The sequence below is a fragment of the Vanellus vanellus genome (assembly GCF_965231255.1).
Source record: "Vanellus vanellus genome assembly, chromosome: 11".
In the NCBI taxonomy this organism is placed as follows: Eukaryota; Metazoa; Chordata; class Aves; order Charadriiformes; family Charadriidae; genus Vanellus; species Vanellus vanellus.
This window is the reverse complement of record NC_138916.1, coordinates 4,452,147-4,475,741: the sequence shown is the minus strand read 5'-3', so window position 1 is coordinate 4,475,741 and position 23,595 is coordinate 4,452,147. Positions and strand designations below refer to the sequence as shown.

General features: G+C 39.8%; 1 protein-coding gene across 1 annotated transcript in view; it reads right to left on the bottom strand.

Annotated features, from left to right (window-relative positions):
- The window catches only part of SCAPER (S-phase cyclin A associated protein in the ER), a 135,451-nt gene that overhangs the window by 11,271 nt on the left and 100,585 nt on the right, over positions 1-23,595 (bottom strand). The window contains exons 23-24 of the mRNA XM_082488793.1: positions 13,768-14,005; positions 10,600-10,749 (exon numbers count right to left, since the gene is read on the bottom strand). Coding sequence (XP_082344919.1) covers positions 10,600-10,749; positions 13,768-14,005 — 388 coding nt within the window. The remainder of the gene's footprint in view (positions 1-10,599; positions 10,750-13,767; positions 14,006-23,595) is intronic.

Below are 23,595 nucleotides of genomic sequence, written 5' to 3'. Positions count from 1 at the left end.
TACCATTAGGGCAATGATTTTGCAAAAGCTTATTTTTTGTTAAGGTGACACTTCACTGAAGTCACCAGTAATGCTTTTGTACACCAAGGTGTACGGGTGTGCTCTCCACAGGACAAACAACAGAAAAGCTCACAGCAGCCTGGATACTGTCCCACATCTCTCCTGGTAGCCGCTTGGTTACTCTGCCTGCCAGCTCACATTGCCTCCCCGAAATCAAGTACACAAAATTATCAGAAGATTTAAAAAAACCTGGTGTCTTCAGATGTTAACTTGATCATATTGTTCGCTTATTATTTTTATTCCTTTTTCTATAACACCATTATGTCATGGTTATGCATGTTAAAACACGCAACATAAAAATGCAGAAACTTTGGGAGCAAATGCATTGCTGGCATCGATGGCACTGCTCGGGCACAGCAGCCATAAATCAGACCTGCAGGGGCAGTGGGATATCCAACTAACAAAGGAGAGACGACATCCAGCAACTCCCGGCTGCCATCCGAGCACCTGGAACTGCACGTATGCTGCCAGGTCTCCCCAGTACAGAGGGATGCTTGCTCAGAAACGCTGCGGCAGGGAGAGAATGTGACTTAGGGGTGCTTTCTGTAGCCCGTCGGTTTCTTTCATCCACAGAAGAAAGGAAAAAATTGCTTCTTGCTGCTTAAAGATAGGAGACAAAGGAGGAAGATCGCCAAGGCGAGAACTGAAATCTGGTGCCACAAAAAACCCCAAACGTCAAGATACGAACAAAACCTTACAAGTCATGTAAGTGCACCACTCTCATGTGACTAACTCTGCAGGACAATGTTGTGTTCTTCGTACTCTACAGTCAGGCTGGTGGGTTTTAGTAGTTTTGACCAAGCATTAGAAATTCTTTTATCAAATGAAGAGTGAGACAAAATGATAGTAACTTGAAGTGGATACAGGCAAATGGACTTGAACCATAACTTTGTAAGGTCTAAAATCTCCTCAAGCGAAACCTTCCTCAGCTCTTGGAGAGGAAAAACTGCGAATGACATGGTGTATTCCATAGGTACTTGGAAACAAATACAGTGATTATCACTGTGAGCTGAACTGAGATACACCTTTCTCAATAGACTTTCCTGTTTGTTTGTTTTTTTTTTTCTTTACTGAAATGAAGCATTAAAACGTGCTCTTCTACTTCACTGTCTTCTTCTGCTGTAACATATTTCATGTTCAGATGCAATTTTCTTAGAACAACTCCAACTAAAAAGCCCACGGTTCTCTAAGGGGCACTCCTTGGCTTTTCCACTATCTCATATGACCCACGGTTCCAAACTTGAACATGGCCATTATAAACATTTGGATCTTAAAACTGCCCTGTTGGCATGGGAACTATTAATGTGTCTTTTCTATTTATTTATCACTTATATAAATCTCAATTCTAATCTGTATAAACAACTAATAACTTTATTGAACGGGAACTGAAATGCTGTGCATCTAATCTCTGTACAGTATTCCATCAAACAGTTAAATCTTTTTGTTTGATGTCAGGTTATTTATAACTTCGTAAAAGAAATAAGTCTTTATATTAGTAGTCCAGAGTCTCTCTTCAAAGTTAGATCTGCATTATTTCTTTGCTTCTACATAAACAGATCCCATACTGCTAGCATTTAATCAGCAGAATATGTCACCACTTAGGCTCTTCTTCTGTTTTAAGGTCAAGCTCTCTTCTTTCCATTTTGCAAACTCCACTATTGGCAAGGCTCTGAGCAAAGAATGTTCTAAATTTCTCCTAACAGTTATCAGGAAGCAGAGCACCATTTCCACGCAAAAGCAACGTTCCAGAATGCTACATTCAAATTTTAAACAAAGAATTTTGTCTATTTGAAAAATCCCAGTGTTTATTTTCTTAACATCACGTGTAAGCTTTCAGACAGAAGATAAGAGAGTTCAGAAATAACATTAGTCTTCCCATAAACCACATTATGAGCATCATCCTTTCAGAGCTAGCTCTATGATTTAAGACCATGCATTCGGCAGCGCTCTGTGTATATACACAACAAAGAAAAAGATTATCTGAGCAGGTTTTGTACAGTGATCCTTAGCCATTTCAGCTTTTAGGATAGGACAACGACAAATATAAGTACAGCGATGCAGAGAAAAGATGTAAACATGTTTATCAAAAGTGATGCTAGTGGGAAATCCAGAAAAAGAAGTTCTTTATACAAAGCTCTTGAAAAAATGTCACCCAAAATGACAAGTCACCTTAGTTAAAAGATAACAAATTAAGTATATAGTGATTAAATTCAGCAATAAGTAAATAATACTAAACAGATATTTAAAAGATTAGCTCTGTTACAATGCGATGAGAGGAGAATGGGAACAATTCTTATATGCATTGGGGCTATTTGCGAATTTAACACACGCCCAGGCTACAGGATAAAATAGCGGTCTAATGCCTGAACTAGAAGAGGCACTAAGGACAAGCCTAACTTTAAAAATGCTAGCATTTTAGCATTTAATGTATTAACATAAAAATAAACGTTTAAGCATGTGAGGTTGCTCTCATGCTTAATGTTAATCATATATTTAAGCACCTTGTTAAACCGAAGGGTATAATTACTTTCTTTAAAACAGTAAATTTCATAGTTGCCAAAATAATAATAACGTACCAGAAGATTTATATGTTTAAGTGTTGGCCTAATCATTTTTAATCAGAGAAGAATATTGTTAGTCATCAAACGTATTGAGGAATAAATGTATTCTGTAAGCTCAAGTAAAAAGCGATCATGCCATGTCTCAAGTCCTTGGGTTTTATTCCGAACATTGAAATGATCAGAATTGGACCTCACAGCCCTGAACTATTTTTGAAGAATCATCTTCATACTTAGGTAACATCCTCGACTTTGATGGCGTACTGCTTGTAACAAAGTTGCCGCTTTAGGTGTGGTTTTCTACTCGCTTACACAGATGAAACTCAATTGATGTGAACGAAGAATTCCCGATTTAAAGGCTGGAGAAGAAACAGGATCTTAGTCAACAGAAGTTCAAACAGACTATTGGCAGAAGCTTTTGCCACCACGCTTGAAAACATCGCTAGTTTGGGTCAAAATCCCCAGAAGGTGTGAATAATTAAAATATGACAGTCTAAAACACAGAAAAACTTTTTTGTGTCTCTCGGCGCATTTTCTCTCTTCAAAAGCAAGCATTTGCTGTCACTCTCCAAAGCCCTACTTGCCAGTAAGCTATACAGCTTTACAACTTTTACTACTAGTACATTTTGTCTTCTGGCTTCCAACAATAAACGTAAAAGCTTAGTGAAAATATCCGACCATCGACTAAAAAGACTGTGCAACACCGAGCCATTGGCGATGTTACAGAGCTGGCCGAGGAAAAGCTTCAAGCAGAGAGCAAGAAAATGTGCTTTTCTGCCACGAAAAATGTGCTACAGTTTACCCATCACTAAGGGGCGAGGAAGACGAGCAAGATTTTCCATAGTGCTCACTCTGCAAGATTTAATGCGTTTTGTTTTTTCTTTATGTCCCAGTATCACTTCAATCAAGCGTTACTTGAACGAAACGCGACGAAATGAGTTTGGGAGACATTTTGGGGCTTCTTGCAGGCTCCCTCGCTTAGAGCGGCATCCAAGTGCTCGGAACAACTGTCAACTGCCCGAGCCCAAAGCTGTGAACACAGAGCAGGCTGGCGTCCTCTCCGCATGGGGCCGGCCGTGTCGGGGACAGGCACCGGGGCTCCGCAGAGACTTGGAAAACTTACCAGTTTATGGGAGAAGTACAGGGAGTTCCCTCACACTTGAGGCCAGGCAGACAATAGCTCACAAGGCCCGATTAAATATTTGCAGGCTTTAGACTTTGTTTTAAATCGCTGTGTGCAATGGAGTTCTCAGGCGAAGGAGAGGCGGGCGGGCTGGGTGGGAAGGAGGCAGGGCGTTGCGCAAGCTTCTGCGTCCAGCTCCGCCAACACATCTCCACCAGCCAAACCCCACAATGTTCCAGGCCCAGGTCTTCGCTGAGAAGAAACTGCTTATTAAGCAGGATTATGCCAAACTCTGGGGTGTTTTTTCAACGCGGACAAAGGCCCACTGGGGATTAAGCTGCGACCACCAAACTCTTTTTATTCCTGACCCAGGAATAAGATTAGAACCTCGCTCTCCGGAGGCGGCATTAGCCGATTGCTCTCTCTTTTCATCACTAAGCGTCAGTTACGGACTGTATTTTAAGGTTGCTGAAAGTACTGGCTTTTACGACATTGGGAGCTGAGTTTATTCTTTTGTGTTTACAGTTAAGGAATAAGAAAATAAGAGGAATCCAAGTGCATTCATTTTTCATATTAATTCCTATACACTCTCTCTTCCTCTCCTACGGGAATTAGCCAGCCATGAACTGAAACTAAATACACTTCATTTCATGTTAGTCTTTGCTCATATTAAACGACCTTCCCCACACCCTCTGAAAAAAAAAAAAAAAAAAGAAAAAAAAAAGGAAAAAATTATGGGAAGTATTTTGGAATGTTCGAAATACAATTAAGATGTGACGCGTGAAATATGCAGTCCCACATGTTCCTGTTGGATTTTATTTACTTTGTTGTAGATCATTCTTAAAAAAAGAAAAAGTTGATCAGTAAGCTCAAATAACAACAAAGGTGTCTGACAAACTACCTGCGAAGCATCCCCACTTTTCACTGGCTGCCTAGGTAGGAACGCCAGCTTTTGTGCAGATACTGGTTCACTTAAGTGAATTTATGTGGTCTGAGTATGTAAGGCTGATAGAGAAAAAGCGTATGTTATGGATCTGTTTTAATTTACTCCATTTTAACTTGGCGAGTTTAATCCCCAGGGCATTTTTGGTTCACAAGCTGAAGTGCTCCTAACTGGTAGCCAAGACTGTAACTTCACATGAATCACTCACTTGCCAAAATCAGCTACTCCACTAAATTTACCAGACATATTTTTCTATTTTTCATTCAAACCTGTAAAGCTTTAAAAAGATTTTGTTTGTTGGTTGTTTTTTTTTTTTAAAGGTTTAAAGAGCTGAACCCACAGCCTCAACGTGAAATCCATACTCCTAAAAACCCCTCCTCTGAAAAGAAACTAACAAGATCAGAATTAAGTCGTTTCAGATGCTATTTACATACGAACACAGACATTGACTATACAGTAACTACCCGTTCCTGCATCTTTACTCTGTGTTGTATTTTCAAAAACTTCACCTACCAGATCAAAATTGTTCCAGTCACTCCACAGCCCCAAACCCAACATAAATAATGGAAGTTTAATGACAGCCTCTAGTAAACAACCTATATGGAAACTCTACATAATATTTTTATAAGCATTCTTCCAAGCTTTCCTGTCAACTTCTGATTTTCACAATTTTTCCATTTTAAAACTATTTTTCTTTCTTCATGCTAATACTAGAGGAAACTGGCGACATACTGAAACTCAGCACACCGTAACACTGTCAAAAGCACAAAATAATTTCCCTACAGAAGGTATCTTTTAATCTAAAGTCACTTTGTAAGCGTCCCTTACCACCTCGCAGTACTCGTAACCACAGTTTGCACATACGTCATACACATATTATACGTATGTGATAGACGCCTACTGTGGGATAAAACATACTGCTATTTTACAACACAAAGAAGATTTGCCACATGAAAAAAAACGCTAAAACGAATAAAAGAAACTATAACTATAAGCCAATCATTTGATAAAAAAGGGAAAAGACAATCTCAGCATGAAGCCCTTCTTGGGGACCATCTACTGTGCTTTCTTTGTGCTGGGAATGAGTCATAAATTTCATGATCCTTTCAGAACTGTGCCTGCCCATACAATGCTTTAATTTCTCTGAACATGATATTCATACCCGTGATACTGCTGTGTGATGTTTTATATGTTTAAGACAGGAGAATTTCGTCACCCAAAATATCCTGTAATCTTACTGTTCCTTATTCCTTTAACTGGAGCTAGCTGGCATGCCTGAACCATGGTTTGCGATTAATTCTCCACACCTACATAGCAAGGAGTAATTTCTAAGAAGTCAACGATACTATTAAATCTAATTCTGTATGTTTCGATTTTCAACACAGGGATTATTAGATATTAACATTTCAATTATTTACAGGTTTACAGTAAGAATATTGTACTGTGCCTAGGGACACAAGTGTCTAGGGATAAAAGGTTTGGAGTGGCAGAAAAATACATTAGTTAGACCTGCAACTGGAAGACAAACTTTTGGAGATGAAATCCCTCCTTCAAGGACACACGGTTTGTGCATCCAAATTTGTCTAATTGCATTGGTTATTCTAAGAGAAGTTTACTTCTATCTACAAACCCTAATTTTATAATTCAGTTTTTAAAAGCTGCATACACTTTTCCCTAGCTCTTTCAGAGATTTTGTTTTCCAATCTAGTAATAACAGGCGTTAGTTCGACAATTTAGAAGTATACAGCTCTGTATCCTACAAATCCTCAAAGTCAGTGAGGTTCTTCTAGAGCACTCTAAATGCAGTAAGTGTCAAAGACTGAAAGAACAAAAGTTTTGGTTGTGTTTTTTTTTTTTTTTTTTTAAATAAATGCACAGCAAGACAGATGAACAACACGACTTCCTTTGGAGCTTGTCAGGCAAGAGCCCGAGGATCTGATTTGTGATGACTTTTCAAATGAAAAATATTCACTAACTGCAATGAATATGGAAAGATTTTTATTCCCAATACAGCAATGTGAAAGAAGCCAAATCGCCTGTCATTCGCATTAATTTAATTACGTGGCCACATTCAATGATCCAATATAATATGCAAATGAACTGAGTTGACAGCACATGCTAATTATATTCATTATAATAATTAAATCAAACACTGAAAGGGAATAAAAATGTAATGAAATAGAAGGATATTTTTAATTAACATGAACATTTTAATTAGAAACTCTAATCCCATAGTCTGATATAGCATGATTGGGTTATTCAAAGATTGGACATTACTTTCATTACGCAGTTTAGTTCTACATGTCTGTCCTTAGTACCATGGGACCTGTTTTCGTATGTTAATAGATTAAATGGTGGCCAAAAAAAGAGAATGAGTTTCCTTGACCATACTTCATGCAAAGCAGATGCCTAATAAAGCCGAGCTCCGTTACGGCATGATTACAGAATCCCCTCTCATGAAACGCAGGCTGTCTAACTCTGTAGTAAACAAAAGTTCACGTGCCGATACAAAACAGACAGCGCAGTTTAGGCTTGACTAATGATGTTAAAGCATTTAAAATATTAAAGAAACTCTTTGCTTTTTGAAATTTTCAGTTTCATAACTGATTTATTTCTTCAGTGACAGCAGCTGCCCTGAAAAAGCTTTATGAATGTTAAAACAAAATACAAAAAAAGGAAAGGAGTACTGCTGATATATTATATGTGGGCAAAGTCAGCAAACCCATGGTCTTTTTAAAATAAACAGAGCGAGCACTATCAAAACACTCGCGCTCCTTAGGAATCCATTGTCCTCATCGCTCCCTGACAGAATCACTTGGGCCTGGACCAAAAGGCAACCGAGGTGCAATCGCTACCTGGGACCCAGCCACCGTCTCTGCCTGTGCGCGGGACCCACCGGGAGGCCCTCCTCTTACGTGGGGCTCCTGGAAACCGCAGTGAAATACGAATCGTGAAGCTATACGAGAGAAAAGAACTTTCCTCTTCAATTTGCCATTCAACTAAATATAAAGACTTTTATAGATGGTGTAATAAAACCAGAGGAACCTATATTACACGAAATGATCGGCATATGATGCTCTTGGAAGATTGTCTTCTATGAATGTGAAATATTTAGGAAATTGCCCTTTTATTATTTTGACTGCATACTGGTAATAATTCACTTACTTAAATCACAGTACTACTACAGAAGGTCAATGCTGAGGTTGACAGGCCGTAAAATTTCCTTTTTAGAAATCTATCTATGCTCCAAACTGGGAAACTGCAAATTTTTTTAATAATTAATGCCTTTTTTTTCTTTATTCTGGTATGCCATTTTGGATATTTATCTATTGATGTGCGTAGACAAAGGAATCGCAAAAGGCACACTGAAAACGCCAAACAACTAGTTGTTCCTTTTTTTTTTTTTTTTGGAGTTGAAAGGAATGAAAACATACAAAAGGTTTGTAATAAGGAATACAATTTTAGAGAGGAAAGACTTATTTAAACTACAAACATTTCAAAACAAATGCACATTTGACTGCAAGAATAACGTGAATCTGCTTTAAAATATGTCAGTTATTGACTCCTTTAAAGTTTGTTGAAATAGTAAATAAAAAGAGCTATCAGGCTCTATGGAAATTTGTTTTCATAGCTCGAGTCTGGTGTATCTATTTTTATTATGCTGTTCTTTCCGGGAGTTCAAGCCTACTATTTGAAAGCTTTCACTGTGAGACCAATTTTTTATTTTTAGTAGGACTCTGCAGATGATCAACAACGGAAGAAAAAATTGGAAGCTCCTAACATAATAAAAAATTAAACCATAACTGAATGACTAGAAAGCACTTCCCTTTTAACGAAAGGCATCCTATCTTCGTTGGAAGTCACAACACTAACAGCACCTGAAAATAACGATCGTAAGCAAGTCGTACTGCTTTGCCTCGTAGGAAAAGGAAGAACGCTTCCCTTTACTAAAAAAAAAAAAAAAAACAACAACAAACTTCCCCACATTTGGCAAGTACCTGAGTGAGGAATGCTTCACTTTTTCAACATGTTTTTTTAAACAAAAAAAAACAAACCAAAATGCCACTTCCTCAGTTAAAAACTTATTAATCAGGAATAACATAAATGACAGAAAAAGTTAAGCTCGTCATGACGTCTCTTGAGATAGTACCACCAAAGCAACCACCATAAAAGACTGCTTTTTGTGTATGAAAAGCACTAACGTACCGTGGCTGCCTAACCAGAGACCTAAACTTGACTCGCAGAGCTGCCGAAGTTACCTTTTAACCTGGAATATTAACTCAGTCCGGGGTAGACCAGCGATGGCGCGTGACCTCAACTCCCGGTGGACATGCTGAAGGCTCTAAGACACCGCAAAAATGCCGGCTGGGAAGCGTGCCCCCAGACAAAGGCATTTTGCAGCCCCCATAGCCAGGCTGCTGCCATGGCCCGGTGCCCGCTCGCCAGCGTCGGAGCTTCGCCCCGGGGCACGAGCGCTGAAGAGGCGCTACAGACTACGCTAACTGCCATCGCTGGTAGGAAATCCCTCCTCTGCGCTATTCCTGGCACGTTTATAGTTGCAAGTCCTCCACGCAATGAATCACATCTGTTTATACTTGCGTGCCAGAAAAGACATTTTTAAACTGCAGAGAAAAGAAAACGCTGTTTGCTGGCACTTCTGGATGCCAGCAAGACCTGTTGCGCAGCAGCAGGAATCAGAAAATGGCAGCAGTATCACGTGGATTTTCAAAACAACCATATTAAAAAGCATCGCTCACAGTCAGCTCCGGATCCCGAGTGGAATTTGGTTGCACAGGGTAGGAAGGCTGCAGGATCCTCCCTCCAGCTGTGGCCAAAGCCACAGCAACATTACTGTGTAATTACATTATATAATACTTCTGACAGCATTGTCAGCTTTAAGATATTATAACGTTTCAATTATGGTCAACAACTTTGAGAACGTTATCCCAGACAGCTTCTCTCTAAACCTTTGCTGACAGGTTGTAACACTTCATTCTTCTGCTCGTCAGCTTAACTGAGGGCACTAAGCTCCTCATCCCGAACTCCTACCCCAAAAGCTGAACAAACCCAGGAACAAACCCAGTGTTGCAAGTATGGAGAGAGTACAAAACGAGTAACTTCACAAAACACAGCATTCAACTGAATCATGCCAAAGATGTAGGCACCATAACGCAGTTTCGACACATCCAGGGTCAGGTCCACATACTGCAAAATAAAGAGCCAGAGCCAACTTCTGCCCTGCCCAAGACACCCCGAAGGGCTGTATAAGCTGAAGAAACTCGGGAGATTTTTAAGACTAAAATATTTGAAATATTTGTGAAGTTTTGTGTCTGGGTTATTTCATAAGCTAGTATGAGAGGTCACGGAGTCCACTGACAAAAGTGGACAACAATCATGGAAGCTAAAGGGGAATTTCCACTGTTTGTTCGACAGAGTATTTGGTTTACTACTGGAAGGATTCAAGGAATGGCTGAAACTTAAACGAGTGCTCTGGCTACCAGGGAGATGCCTACCACTGGCATTTGAGGACAAGTCTTCGTGGCAGACCAGCTTACTTGGCTTTACAAGGGTTCAGCTTGGGTACCACAGCCATCTGATCAAGCTGACATGAAGTTAACTCGGAATTAAAAATATCAGTTGCTAAGTATATCTTGGCAGCGAGTACGGCTAGTTAAAATCAATGCAATGTCAGCATCACTGGCTGCATGGGAACATGGGAGTTTGCTTATGGCCACATAAAATTAATGTTTTTGTGTTAAGATGCAACTTCAGCTTCTCTTTTGCAAACGCATATATTTGTGCTCATAGGAATCCCAAGTGTTTCAAAAACAACGTTGAGGGGATTAGTTTTCTTGAGGGGTCCATGACTAAATGTGCACTTGATAACTTCTGATCCCATTTGCCATTTGCCTTACCTGATTATCTGTGTTGTTTACAGTAAAATAGCCCACACAAATAATGACTTCGTGTAGCAATCCTTCACAGGTATGTTGGGAGCAATACCACAGCAGAGAGCTGATAATATGCCGGAATGCGAGGGACAGTCCTTCAGCACCCACAATAGACTGAAAAAAAGGCCAAGAAATAGAAATTACAGTCTAACAGTATGATAAAGAAACTGTGCGAATTGCATACGCATCAATCGCGCCTTTTCATTTTTTTTTTTGCGAAGTACAGACTATGTTCTTTGTTGCAATGACTTTGGGGGAGGACAGAATCAGCTCTCCTCTTTCAGTGTCGCTTACAACTGGACTATAACATCACAAGCCGCAAAAATAAGAATAAATTCAAATCTTAAAGGGACACAGGAAAAATTGGATTCCGCTTAGTTGACATTCAGTGTAGCGCTAGGTTGACCATTTCATTTGACATACATTACATGTTCCGGGAAAACTTAATGCTAACAATATTTCTTAGTAATAAGCAAAAGAAACCAAACCATCCTCATTTCTGCAAAAAAGCAAAACACATTTCCCATTAATAACTTGCGCTCTGAATGGAATACAAAGATTAATAACAAATAATGACTTTTCAAACATTAAAAAAAAAGTTAGAAACATCCAGAAGGAGAGAACATTCAGCTGCAAAGCTTCTTGGGAAGCTTTTTAAAAGTAGGCAAATTGCTGTAACGTGGAGATTCAGAATTAGATTTTATCTGCACAGTCTACAGCCTCTATTTAATAAACATGTCAAACAGACAGAACGACACAAGGTCAAAGGGGAAAACTAAAGCACAAGGAATGAGCGTGACAGTCTACTAACTCTAATGAAACAGCACTGCGGGGCCTGTGAGAAAATCTCTCTCATTTGAGAGTTTTCTTGATTTTATACCTTGTAGCTCGTGTTAAGTACATATACATAAATCCCAGTTGGTAGTATAGTTTAGTCTTAGCGTACTCCAAATCTAGCCGGCAAAAGTAGAATCCTTGGCAATTAAAACAGACTCAGCTGTTGAACCTCAAGCATTCTGGTAAGTTAGTCTATTTTCAAAATTTAAGGCACCCTACAGCCACCACTTACTGCTTTACATCATGTAAATGCCATGTTCGTAGGCCCACCCTTATTTAATTAGCGCTGTCCACGCACGCTGTGACCTAGCACTCTGGGTTTAACCTTTCCCGGTAACAACAGGTCAAAGGGCACCTGAGTTTGTGTATAAAAGTTAAACTAATTTTTCAAGGAAACTATGCTTCCTTTTTAGCCAGAATTAATATCAGCTCAGGATCCTGCGTTGTTTCTCACTACCATCTTTCAATTGTTTAGACTGTCAAATTAAATGAAATATATACCCACGAGCCATCTGTGCTAATACAAACTCTAGAATACCAGACCTCTTCTGTTAATCAACCCCCCCTATTCTATAGTCCTACTATTGCGTGATAAAACTATTCTTTAGAGATAATCATCAGACAAGACATAAACTACCCTTTTCCCCCCCGCTGCCTGCTACGCTCCCCAAGGTCAGAATGGACAGCAAACCGCCTCAGGTGCGCGTTGAGTTTTTTAACACCACAGAAACAAATCACATCGATACCCGGAAAGGGACAGCTGCTGAGACTACACAAGTGTGTCTGTCCATCACAACCAATATTATGCCTGCAATGCAGCAAGACAGCTAAGCGGCCAATTCCTGGGGAGAGAGCCCTGCATCCATGAGCTGAACAAAGTCATTCACGCAGGTTAGTTTTCTACCACCCTTTCTGCAATAATTACTACCTCGCACCGTTTTTGGCAGACCAAACTAACGCAGACTGTGGGATTTGGGAATTAATGCCGTTGGTTTAAATGCTCAGATATAACAGTAGTTGGGAGAGGGGTAAATACAGACAGAGTAAGTAGAAGCCTGTATTTTAAATTAATAGTAGTTTCTTGAGCTATGGGGGAGCAGCCCTTCAGCCAGGGCCATGCGCTATAGCCCCCCTACAAGCCGCAGCTGTCCCAATCCAAGTCGCACTCTCTGGTGTATACCTGTAATATTTACGGCAACAAATAAACACACAGTGTCAAACCAAGAGGTATTGAACAAGCTGTGGCTGTGAACTACTTTGATAACCTTGGTCGTGAGAGAGAAATGGGAGTTGATGGTGTGTGTAAGAGCTGTTTTACATGAAACTCCAATAAATATACTGTTTCTGTGCCCTGTAAAAAAAAAAAAACAAAACCCGACTGGACTGGATCCTGCAACCGCATCTGTACAGGTGAATGTCGCTACATGCACATCGCTTGTTGCTGTTATGACAGATACTAAATGTACTAAAAAATCAAAGTCAAGAAACACAAACCGAAGGAGACTTATACCTTATACTAAGTTCTTTACTCATGCAAAGCTCTTGCTGAGTTTAATGCATTTCAGATGGAGTGTGTGGCACAACTTATATACAAATTACATATTAAATGAAAGGGAAACCTGTTCTGATGAATTGTAGAAGATTGATGCTGCTGAACGTGTTTTGCAAAGCAATGCTTTTTGACAGGTGTTTTACATTAACAACACAACAGCTTTGCCAATTTATCTGAGAAATACACCAGTATTTGTGTTTTCTTCATATGGCAAAATGGTTCATTTACACTAGAAATCCGTTCACAAAAGAAAACAAATTTCAATAAAATTTCACTTGGATAAAAAAAATATTGATATCAAGCGATTTTCAGTTTCAGCTGTACAATCTTAATGCAAGTGGCCACTGAAAGCACTGAAAAATGCAGATTGTGGTTATAATATAAGCAGGTCCTTTCACATTAGAAAAACTTATTTCATGCTTTTGACCAAGATTTTTTTTACATTTTTGGGGCTTAGTAAATATAAAAAGTACAAAGCTAAAAGTAAGGGTTTTTTGAATAGAAGAAGTAATGGCTGGGGATTCAGGATTTTGCACAGTCCAAATATTCACTTTTTGCTTAAATTCATTTGCCATAGCTATACAGTGGAAATAACAATAATTAGCAATTTTAAGCATGGAAAGCCCCAAAACATATATGAAAGTTCCTTCAATAACTGAGATCTTAAAGACAAAACTTTGTCCAAAAGTATATGCAATAATTAACGTTTTCGCCCTAAGCAAAAGTTATAAAAGGTCTGTTACCTGAAAGGCAGGCAGGTCAAGAACAGCAAAACTATTGAAGAAACGTAAACTCTGAATGGCAACCTGGATAGTGTTCGCTGCATAGCTGTCCTTAGGACTGGCTGTGTTCGGATCAGAAATTGTCCCGTGGAAGAGAACACAGTACAGCATATGCAAGACTCCAACCAGATCCGTCGACTGAAGAACTGCTGTGAGCCCTGTGGGGTCCTGACGTGTATTGTCAAATATGTTCCAAGATCTGTAAAAGAAACACGAAGCTGCCTGAGGAGGAGACCGGCGCTCGGTTGGAACACTTGCCCAGGATGCAGTACCTCTAATAAGCCAAATGTTAGAAAACCAGTAAACTGCTAAAAAGTCAAAAACCTGAGGCTTCATGTGTCAAGAAACCACAACATTTCCAGAAAATGCTTTCAATAATCTGGGCAGCGTCTCATGCTCTCTTTAATTGCAGTGCAGCTGTATCTTTAAATAGCTTTTTCCACATACTGGTGTCTTTGCTCCCAAAATGGGCTCACGATACCAGACGAGATCATGCAGAGATGCGACAGCTTTGAAGTCAGAAGCCCGGGGGCACTTTTAGGGGCTCCGTGCAAGCTCTGTCTCAGGTCAGTAGCCCACACCCATCTTTCTGTCTTGCAACAGCAGCCAGCAGAGGTGGGAGAACTCCCTGGAGCCGCTCGCTGCCTCGGTGACGGGCTGCAGGCACCGGAACAAACCACCTACCTAAGTAGCAAAATAAGTTACTAGGACCAGATGATCTTAATCAAATAGTTCTGCAGGAATTTAAGAATGAAGTGGTTGAGCAGTTAACAAAACACACTACTACTTCTTTCAGTCAGATGTTATTATGGGAGAGTGTACGGTAGCAAAGCACAAGTAAGTATGAAATGCTCGAGACAAGCCAGCCCAGCTTGTGCAAATGGAAACTGGGTTTCTTTGGTACCTTTTGGCTACGCGTGTAAAAACAGAGAAGGGTTTTGGCTATCTAGGATATCAGGACAGACAGGCAAATAACTCAGGATGCCCTTTCCATTCTCACATCCAAACTTTCAAAAGCACTTAACATAATCCCTCTGTGATTTGTACCGTTCATGTTTTTTCACATTATTAATAATCCAGAAGATGATGCAGGACAGTCACTACAAAGGAAGACTGAGACTGCCACTACTCTGGAGGTTAAATAATGTGTGGAAGGCAGGCAAATACAAAACAAAGCACACAAAATAATTTTTTATATACTCTGAGGCCTAATTCAAACCCATCACGTAAATCACCTGAACTTCATTATGGAAATACATTTAGTCTATATTGGCAATCAAAGGAAACACTAAAGTATTAAGATACAATGAACAGTACCACTGAAAATATGGTACATTAAAATCTGGTCTTTATCTCATCTACTAGGTTTCCATCTTAAAGAAAGAAAGAAAGAAAGAAAGAAAGAAAGAAAGAAAGAAGCATCAATATCAGAAGAAACTACAAAGACTGAGTCTCTCTCTATATTTTTTTTCATAATTGAAGGAAAATGCAATGGGTGATATGAGAAAATGTTATAAAAGGACAAATTAGATGAGGGTATCTTTCTGTTCTGTAACAACTAAAAGCAAAGGAAATAGCAAAGCACTGGAAACAACAACTTTCTGAAAACACCTGTAACTTTGAAGACCTTAGTCGAATACAGAAACGACTGGATACTCAGAGGGCTCAGAATATTCCTGCTGACCAGTAGCAGTAAGGAGCTTTTCCTTGACTAGAAAGTCTCTAAATGATCTCAGTATCTGCATCAGAAGCACCCTGCACCACTCTGCTACGCACACTGCTTTGCTCCGGTGGAGTTTCCAGCACAGATCCTGGGTAGGCTGACTAATCCTGCTTTTTATGTTAGACACTTGTTTTCAATGGAGCAACTAAACCACAAATTCAGCTACTACCAGGTTTTGGCGATCATCATCTTGTTCTGTCGTTTGCACTTTCACTAGTGAAGAAAAAAAAAAAAGCAGGTAAGAAAACACCACCTCACCCAAACCCAACGTCTACCGATGAGAATTTCGATTTCTAACAGCATACTATTGCTCCCTGGGACCAAAGAGAGAGAAATGGGCAGAGCAGCATAACGAGCCTGCATTCTCCACGTCCCAAAGAAAGCCCTGGTACTGAGCTAACTTCAAGTATAGCTTAAATATTTTAAGAGCAGAAGGAACAACAGTTACGTGAAACACCATCCTTGCAGTTATAATCGCAAACTCGAAAGCTAATATCTATGCATTTTCCCGTGGATACAGTTCTTCTGTAGGGGAGCACGAGTGGGCACTAAAAACATGAGCAACACCTGGATGCTTTATACAGCAAGGCTGATAACCAGGTCCTTCTGATCCCACAAAGTCCCGCTGTGTCCCCGAGCAGGAACTGCTTGGCAGCTGGGGGGGACAGAATGGGCACAGCTACTGCGAGGAGCCTGGCACGCTGCAGGTGAAGGAGGGGAGATTTAGGAGGTTTAGGCAGGGGTTTTTTGGTACTCAGGCTATGAAGTATCTCTGCACAGCCTTTGAAAGGTCTTCTCGCAGCCCTGAGCCCAGGCGAATACAGTAAGACAGTATTTGGGTTGTACACACCTTACTCTGCTGTCACCCATCTGCTCCCATCACTGTCCGCTCACGTCTACGTTGAGACAGCAGTTGCTCAGAGGACTCACTTCTGCTTTTTATCAGTTAGATCACATGCGTAAGGAATGATCTTATCTGAAATTAACATCTATGGATACCATTTCTTTCCAAGTTATTTCTATTTAGAGTCTGTGAACGTTTGATGCTACTGAAAAATCTTTTAAGTACAGCGTCCTCTGCTGCTACCACAAGGATTAACGTCCCGGTCGTATTTCAGCAATACCTGCGCTGTACAAAAAAATACACGAGACTGCATAATTACTTCACAAATCTTTGAAAGAAGCAATCAGATCTTTAGGCAAGACACAGTAAGAACAAACCCAACATAGCTGTGCAATGATCTTCAAGGTCCTTTCCAACCCAACCCATTCTACGATTCTATGATTTTCCAGGACCTGTGCTGTTACACAAGTGAGCCCATGACCACCAGTCACCACCGGGCCTCCACCACAACGCTGTCAGCTAGCGGCCAGCCATTCCTACAGACGCGTCTGAGTTTACTGTACAGGTTCCAAAAAACCGGGGTGTTTGTTTAATACTGTGATAGCCAGCTGAACTCCTAACAATCCTCAGAGAAACTGTGCCACAAAACCAGCCGCGACAGCGCTTCAGAAGGTCACCAGTGTAGGATTCTCTCAAAATAGACGGCACAACATTCAAAAGACAAGCTGAAGTAAATTAAAAAGAGGATTAAAATTACAATTTGATGCCACTTACCTGCTGCAAAAGAAGAATCACAGGCATTCAGCCGGTGGTTTGTAACACTTATAAGGACCCTAACATTTACTCCGTAAAGAATAAAAATGTGGAAAAAATACTGGAGCTTTAAGTGTGTTGGGGGGGGGGGGGGGAGCTATGCTGCACAACAATTTACGGCATTACTTTCCTTTTCCTACGCCTGGAATCCGTGCCCAAAATCTTTGTTTTGAAGCTCTGTGGTCTCTAAGTGAGTGTGTTTGAACAGAGTCAGCAGAGACACTTCCTGAAGCATCACCTGCCCTTGCCAGCGCCGTCTGGTGCAGATTCCCGCGGCACAGCCCCAAGTCCCCTTGGCACCTGAACCGGGCTGCAGCGGGGAGCGAACCCGCGCGGCTGCGAAAGGCTCTGGGACCACCTCTGTGCATTTCCACAACCGTGCTTCCTGTGCCCGTGGACTCCTTAATATTCTTCACTTTAAAGTAGTTTCTGCTGTCCGATTATTCCTTTCGCAGTGCGCAGTAGCCAGAATGTGCTAACCGTCGCTTAACTACAATCAAGTAACTAGACTGTTTATTTCCACAGTATCCCATGAGAGCACAGCTCCTTTTGCCAACTAGCGTTTCTTAATTTCAATCTCAGCTTTTTCAACAGTACAAAACAGAAAAAAAACCACTCATGGTCAAACGATAACCCCAAATTAATTACTGTATATGATACCTGCCAGAATTTTTGGTGACTACATGCGATGAGAAGATTGACCAATTTTACCAAAGGTTAAAGTCAGCCTGCTTTCAACTCTCACTCCATCATTATTTTTAAACAACTCCATATGAAAAAGCTTACGTTGCTGGATAAAATCCTTTTACCATTTTGTGCTGCTCTGGAGCAGTGATTGAATCAAAATATACATAAAAAAGTCAATTGTAAAATAACTCGGAATGCAAGCATTATTTTTTTCAGAGAAAAGACCAGGAATTTAAAGTTATACCACAGGACAAAGCTCTTACAAAAAATAAAAATCTGTCTGCTAGGTTTGGTGGATTGAAGGAACTGGTAGAAACGTTTATTTTTGATGTTGCCTGTATTACAGTTAATGTGCGTATGAACAGTCTGCTGGCTCCTGTTGGTTTTAACTGTCAGTTATAATCACTTGAAGTCTAAATGTTTACAATAAAAAGGTAAAAGACGTTATTCATACCGGTTGTGGAGCTTTAAAGTAGAAAAAAAATGTATATGAGATGTTGGAAAATAAAGCATGAAGGTTTGTGCATGCTGCTTTGAGTGATTTTGGTCAAGTCTGTACAACAGCGCATTTCATAGGTTTAGCAGATTTTCAGTGCCCCTCCAAGGTAAGCCTGCTGAAAATTCAGCGACAACTGTCAGGACACAGACTGAAGTAAAAACTCATACAAAAATGAAAATCACAAGGTGACAACGTCATACAAGAGACCTAGGTTCTACATAACTAAAGCTACAAGAGGAGATTCCTGCGGATGTACCTCCTTTTAATTCTCCTATTTAAAGGAGCTACCAAAGTCAAACAGTCAGTATGGACAAAACCTCGCCGATTAATCACTGAAGGGAAGCAAGACTTACTGGATTTTTTACATTGGCTTATGTAGCTGGGAAAACAGATCGGCTTTCAAACTTTACCAAGTCTCTATATTTAACGCAGATAAACAGGCAAATATTTATCGTACGGTCAAACAACCTGCAGGATCTTAAAAAGGAAAGTTTCATGAAATGCAGGGAATTTTCATTAGGGGCTGCCATTATGATTTTCAGCTCCCGCCATCAAGGAGTCGCAGGAATCGGTACGGGGTTTATTACTTACAGAAAAGGTTTAAGAATTTAAAAATGTGGATATATACATCACAGGAAAGAAAGATACTAAACAGTGATACTTCACTGCTTAAAATACACCACTATTTATTAAAAACGGGAATTCAATACAGCTTGATGAGAAACAGCATACTCTGCAGAACAAGTATAAAACTACAATTTCTCCAAGCTTCAATATGAGCAAACTGTTTATATCTGAAAATACACTGTTTTAAAAACTGGCTGAGCTAACAAGCAGTCAAGCCTTTCTAAGGGTATACATTATAATGTTTGTATATTTGAAATACATACTCCTGATTAAAAACACGGAGCCAAATGGAAACACGAGTTTTCAAAAGGCTTAGAATATCACCAGTTGGGGGGGGGTATTATTAGGATTTAAAAACTATCATCTGTACTTTTTGCTTCTAAATGATTTTATTTAGAATGAGATGTCAGCATAAAGAGGCAAGATAATAATAAAAGAAATATAAAGAAGTATTTAGCACCTGTCAGACGGTGTTATAATTCACACCATCAAGCTAGGAATCACAGGACTGTGTGAAAGTGATGACTTGAAAACTTTTAGTAACTTCAGGAACAAGTTTCAGTTAGTTTACAGTCCTTGCTGGATCTGCTGTCCGTTGGAAGCAGTGGGAAGCGCAACCAGCCTTCAGACAGACTTGCATCTCATTTGCCATCCAGCAGCCAAAACAGACATTATCTTAATTACTGTAATAAAACTGAAAAGAGACTTCCTTGCCTATCTGTGACATGACGGTCACTATTTTCCTCGACCAAACCCCATATATCTGCAGCTTTCCACCACTGCAGCTTGCAATCCACAACTTCATTAGCTGTTGACACAGATTTATATGGATTCCACTACTGTTTTGAGATAACACACAACAGTAACAATTTAGCTATGACATTCTATTTGCCTAGATTAATGAGGGAGCTTGCAGACATTTCTTACACCGAGAAAACAGCAAAATTTTTAAAAACTTGATGTCCTAAGAAGCTACATGCTTTGAGGGACTATTATTTGCAATATTCTCTTTATGCATAACTCACTTTCCTCCTGGTGTCTGTGTTATTGTTAGTCCACTGCACTGCTCTCAGGGAGAACATTCTTCCTTAGCGATTAACCCTTACACTGCACTGCTGCTGATAGTTTCCTCCTGCTGTTTGCATTAACTCTGTGGTTAATATTAATTTATTCATTCATACTAATGGTGAAAAGTGAAACAAGGCATTAACAATCATCCTCCACAGAGTAACAACTAAAGTTATTGGACAGAAATCTTAGTTCCAGAGACTTATAGTGAAAAAGGGGATGTAGATTTGATGAACGCTGGGCAGTCCCGGAAAAGCCAGGAACACAAGTAAGATACCTGCTATGCTGATGAAGGATTTGCCATGTATTTTCTTACTTAGTCTTTACTCCTGCTTTTAGGGAAGGGTGAGCTGGGGCAGCATGGCCATATTTTTATTAACGCTCCCTGCATTCCATGCCTGCTCATTGTTTTCTGGCTTATTTTACAAGCCAAGCATGCTCCATATGTGAATTCAGGACTCCAGGGCCCAGAACAGGCCTTACATCTCTCATAGTTACAATAATAAACGCTGGAAAACAAGGCTGTCATCCTGAACACTGCTACTGGACATCTGGAATTGGACACCAGTTGCAAGGCAGATTTATATGGCTCCATAAACCACTGTTATTTTGTATAAGGTCTATTTAATATTTTGCTTTATTTCAGGTTAATGAAAACATCTCTGCTGTCAGTTCTGGCTACTGTTACCCTTAATGCTCAACTGATTCTTGCGTACTGTTGTCAAGGACACAATTTTTGAGTCTAAGCATCAAATGTCAGGTTCTTCTTTTGCTCAGCAAAGAGAGCGAGCTTGATACTCAGATGTGCTGCATTTTATGAATTCTCAGTACATACAATAAGGGACGATCCCCTATTTTCAGCTCCCATACACTTTTTTTTTCTTTTAACTCATCAGGGAGAAAGGAGCTCTCACCTCCATTGCTAGCAATGGCTGCAACACTGCATAAGAAAAATGGGACTTCCAGTTGGAGGTCTCAAGTCATCCTCACTGATTCTCACTGTATAACAGATGAGGGTATAAAAATTATCAAAACAAGGTTCACATGAGGTTACAAGTTATTAATGTTTTTAACAAATAATCTTTTATATGTATTACACAGTGTTTGGAAAACGTGCTATCACATCTACAGAAAAACTTCATTTAAAAGAATCAATCTAGCATTTATTAGCCAGCACCAAAAATGAACGCTTGATAAGTAAGATCAATATCAAAGTTAAATCTTTTTAAAGACCTTGACCATTAATGAAAAGAAAATCCCTCTCTTATAATGTTTATAACATATGTTCAGAATAGATTCCCTCATTTCATAACTTTTTATGGTGTTAAAATCCTCCACTTTATGTTTCCACATTAGCAAGACTTTCCTTTATTGTATCTAATTCCATGATTTTGGCCTTTTTTTTTTCCCCTAAGTCTACCATGGGAATAAAAAAAAAAAAGTATCTTAGTTTATGTCTTAAAATTTTATCATCTACATTATATCAGCCATACACCTAATTTAATATTTAATGCTGACATACATTATGATCCAATGCAAGGCTATTCTCTAATAATCATTTTTGTTGTGACATCTTGCCTGATGCAGACCTGCAGGTAGGTACTTGACCGAGATCTCTTCCCTGACTATAAAATTCTTTTCCATGAAGTAACTGTCCAAATAAACACTGGGTATCAATTCAGAGCTTGGTTTAGAAACATTCTGCTAAATCTGGGAGTGTAATGACATGTTCTTGTGAGGAATGTAAGAAAGTCTGGATCGACAGACTTCCTACATGGGAGCTCCAGCAATGGCCTAACATACTTTGTACCCACAGGACAGGATGTCTTAATTGTTTAAAACGTGAGCTAGTGTGTAACTTCTGGCCCTCTGGGGATATTGCCGATTACAGTTGCAGTAAAGTTTGTAACAGCCTGGTGGTGTCGGTGGTGTCAGACCAGGAGGAGGATCCTTCAGGAGGAGGATCCCGCAGCGCTTGGCCATCTCTAGCTCATACGGGATTTCATCATTGCAGGCACTGTGGATGGTGAGAGCGCCCTGAGGTGGTCCCAGTGCGTTACCCACCCAGCATCTGCTGTCCCATCAGCTTCCCACTACGCCACTCAGCAGCGCAGCACACTAAGAACTGTGCACAGTATAAAGAGCACTTCATAAAAATACTCCAATGCATTTAATATGGAATGGCAACTTTTTATAGGACAAATAACAGCCTGAAATAGTTCTATCAGAAAAAATGAACTTATTTTGTGCCTCCCACCGTCGCCATCGAGGAGTGTAAAGAAGTTCCCAACCTGGAAACGTTCTGTATAGGAAGATACATCAAAACAATTCAAAATTGCTCCTGCAAGAATGGTGAAAGCCTGATAGTCTTTTGGCAAAACTTCATGCTGCAGCGTCAAAGCACTGGTAGTACTGACTAGGCTTTTTTCTTCTCAGTAACAACTTCAGAAGTTTTACGATCAGAGCGGTTAGTTACTCTGATGTAGAGAGGAGTATAATACGGCACGTTGGGTGCTCAAGCGTGTATCAACTGAGCTGGAGAATGAGAAATGCCGGTTTCTGACTGAATAGGCTGCATTGCCTCCTCCTACTACTTACCACGAATGAAAGAGGCATCTGTGTTTCTCACAAAGAGAGGCCACCTTTTGTGCTGCAAGATCATGTATCACACAACATGTATTACTATATGGTGACATATTTAAGAATTCAATAAAGTTGAGCTCTGTTTCTGCCACCTTAATCTGTGTTTGGCAATACCTTTTTTCCATTTAAATCACCTTGAACGCTAAGGACTTCAGTAACGCGACAGAATTACACTCTGCATTCACTTCTTAAATGAGAGTGGACTCAGGTGATGAAAGACACTTAATTTAAACTGCCCTTCTAATCAGTTACACCAAAGCTTTTGATCTAAAAGTGAAAGACAACAGTTTTGAAACCTCCAAGTTCATTCCTCTCGTTTCTTTTCATGCTCAAATGAACAATCCAACCTGGAAATCGAGAACGATCAGCAAGTTGGACAAAATCAAAAGCATTGCTATTATATGCAGGTAGTAAGATCAGATACTTCTTGGTGTAACTGTGAAGAAAAATGCTCGACCCTCCAAAACTATTATTCTGCTGCAAAGCACAGATGTTCTTGGAAGAAGTACTTGCACAACGCCTTATTATTTTGGGGTGCAAAGTTCTGCGTTATTTGGGTGAAGCATGTGCCTGCTTCAAAAATGGCAAATATTATATTACTCACTTTCGTAGCTAGAACTATTATTCCACTAAGAGAAGGCTGATTTTTTTTTTTTTTTTTTTTTTTTTTAAAGTATGCATTTGACTTTTGGCAGCGCTGTCCTGGAATGTAAAATGCCAAGTTGGCAGCTTTAAGAAAGGGAAATTTCAGTAAGTTGGGATGGTCTCTTTGGGCTCATATTTCTTGCAGTTCTTTTTCCATGTGCCTTTGTCCCCGAGCTACCAGCAACAGCTCTTACCTACAGCTTTGTTTCTTATTTTATGTTGTATTAACTCTAGTTTTTC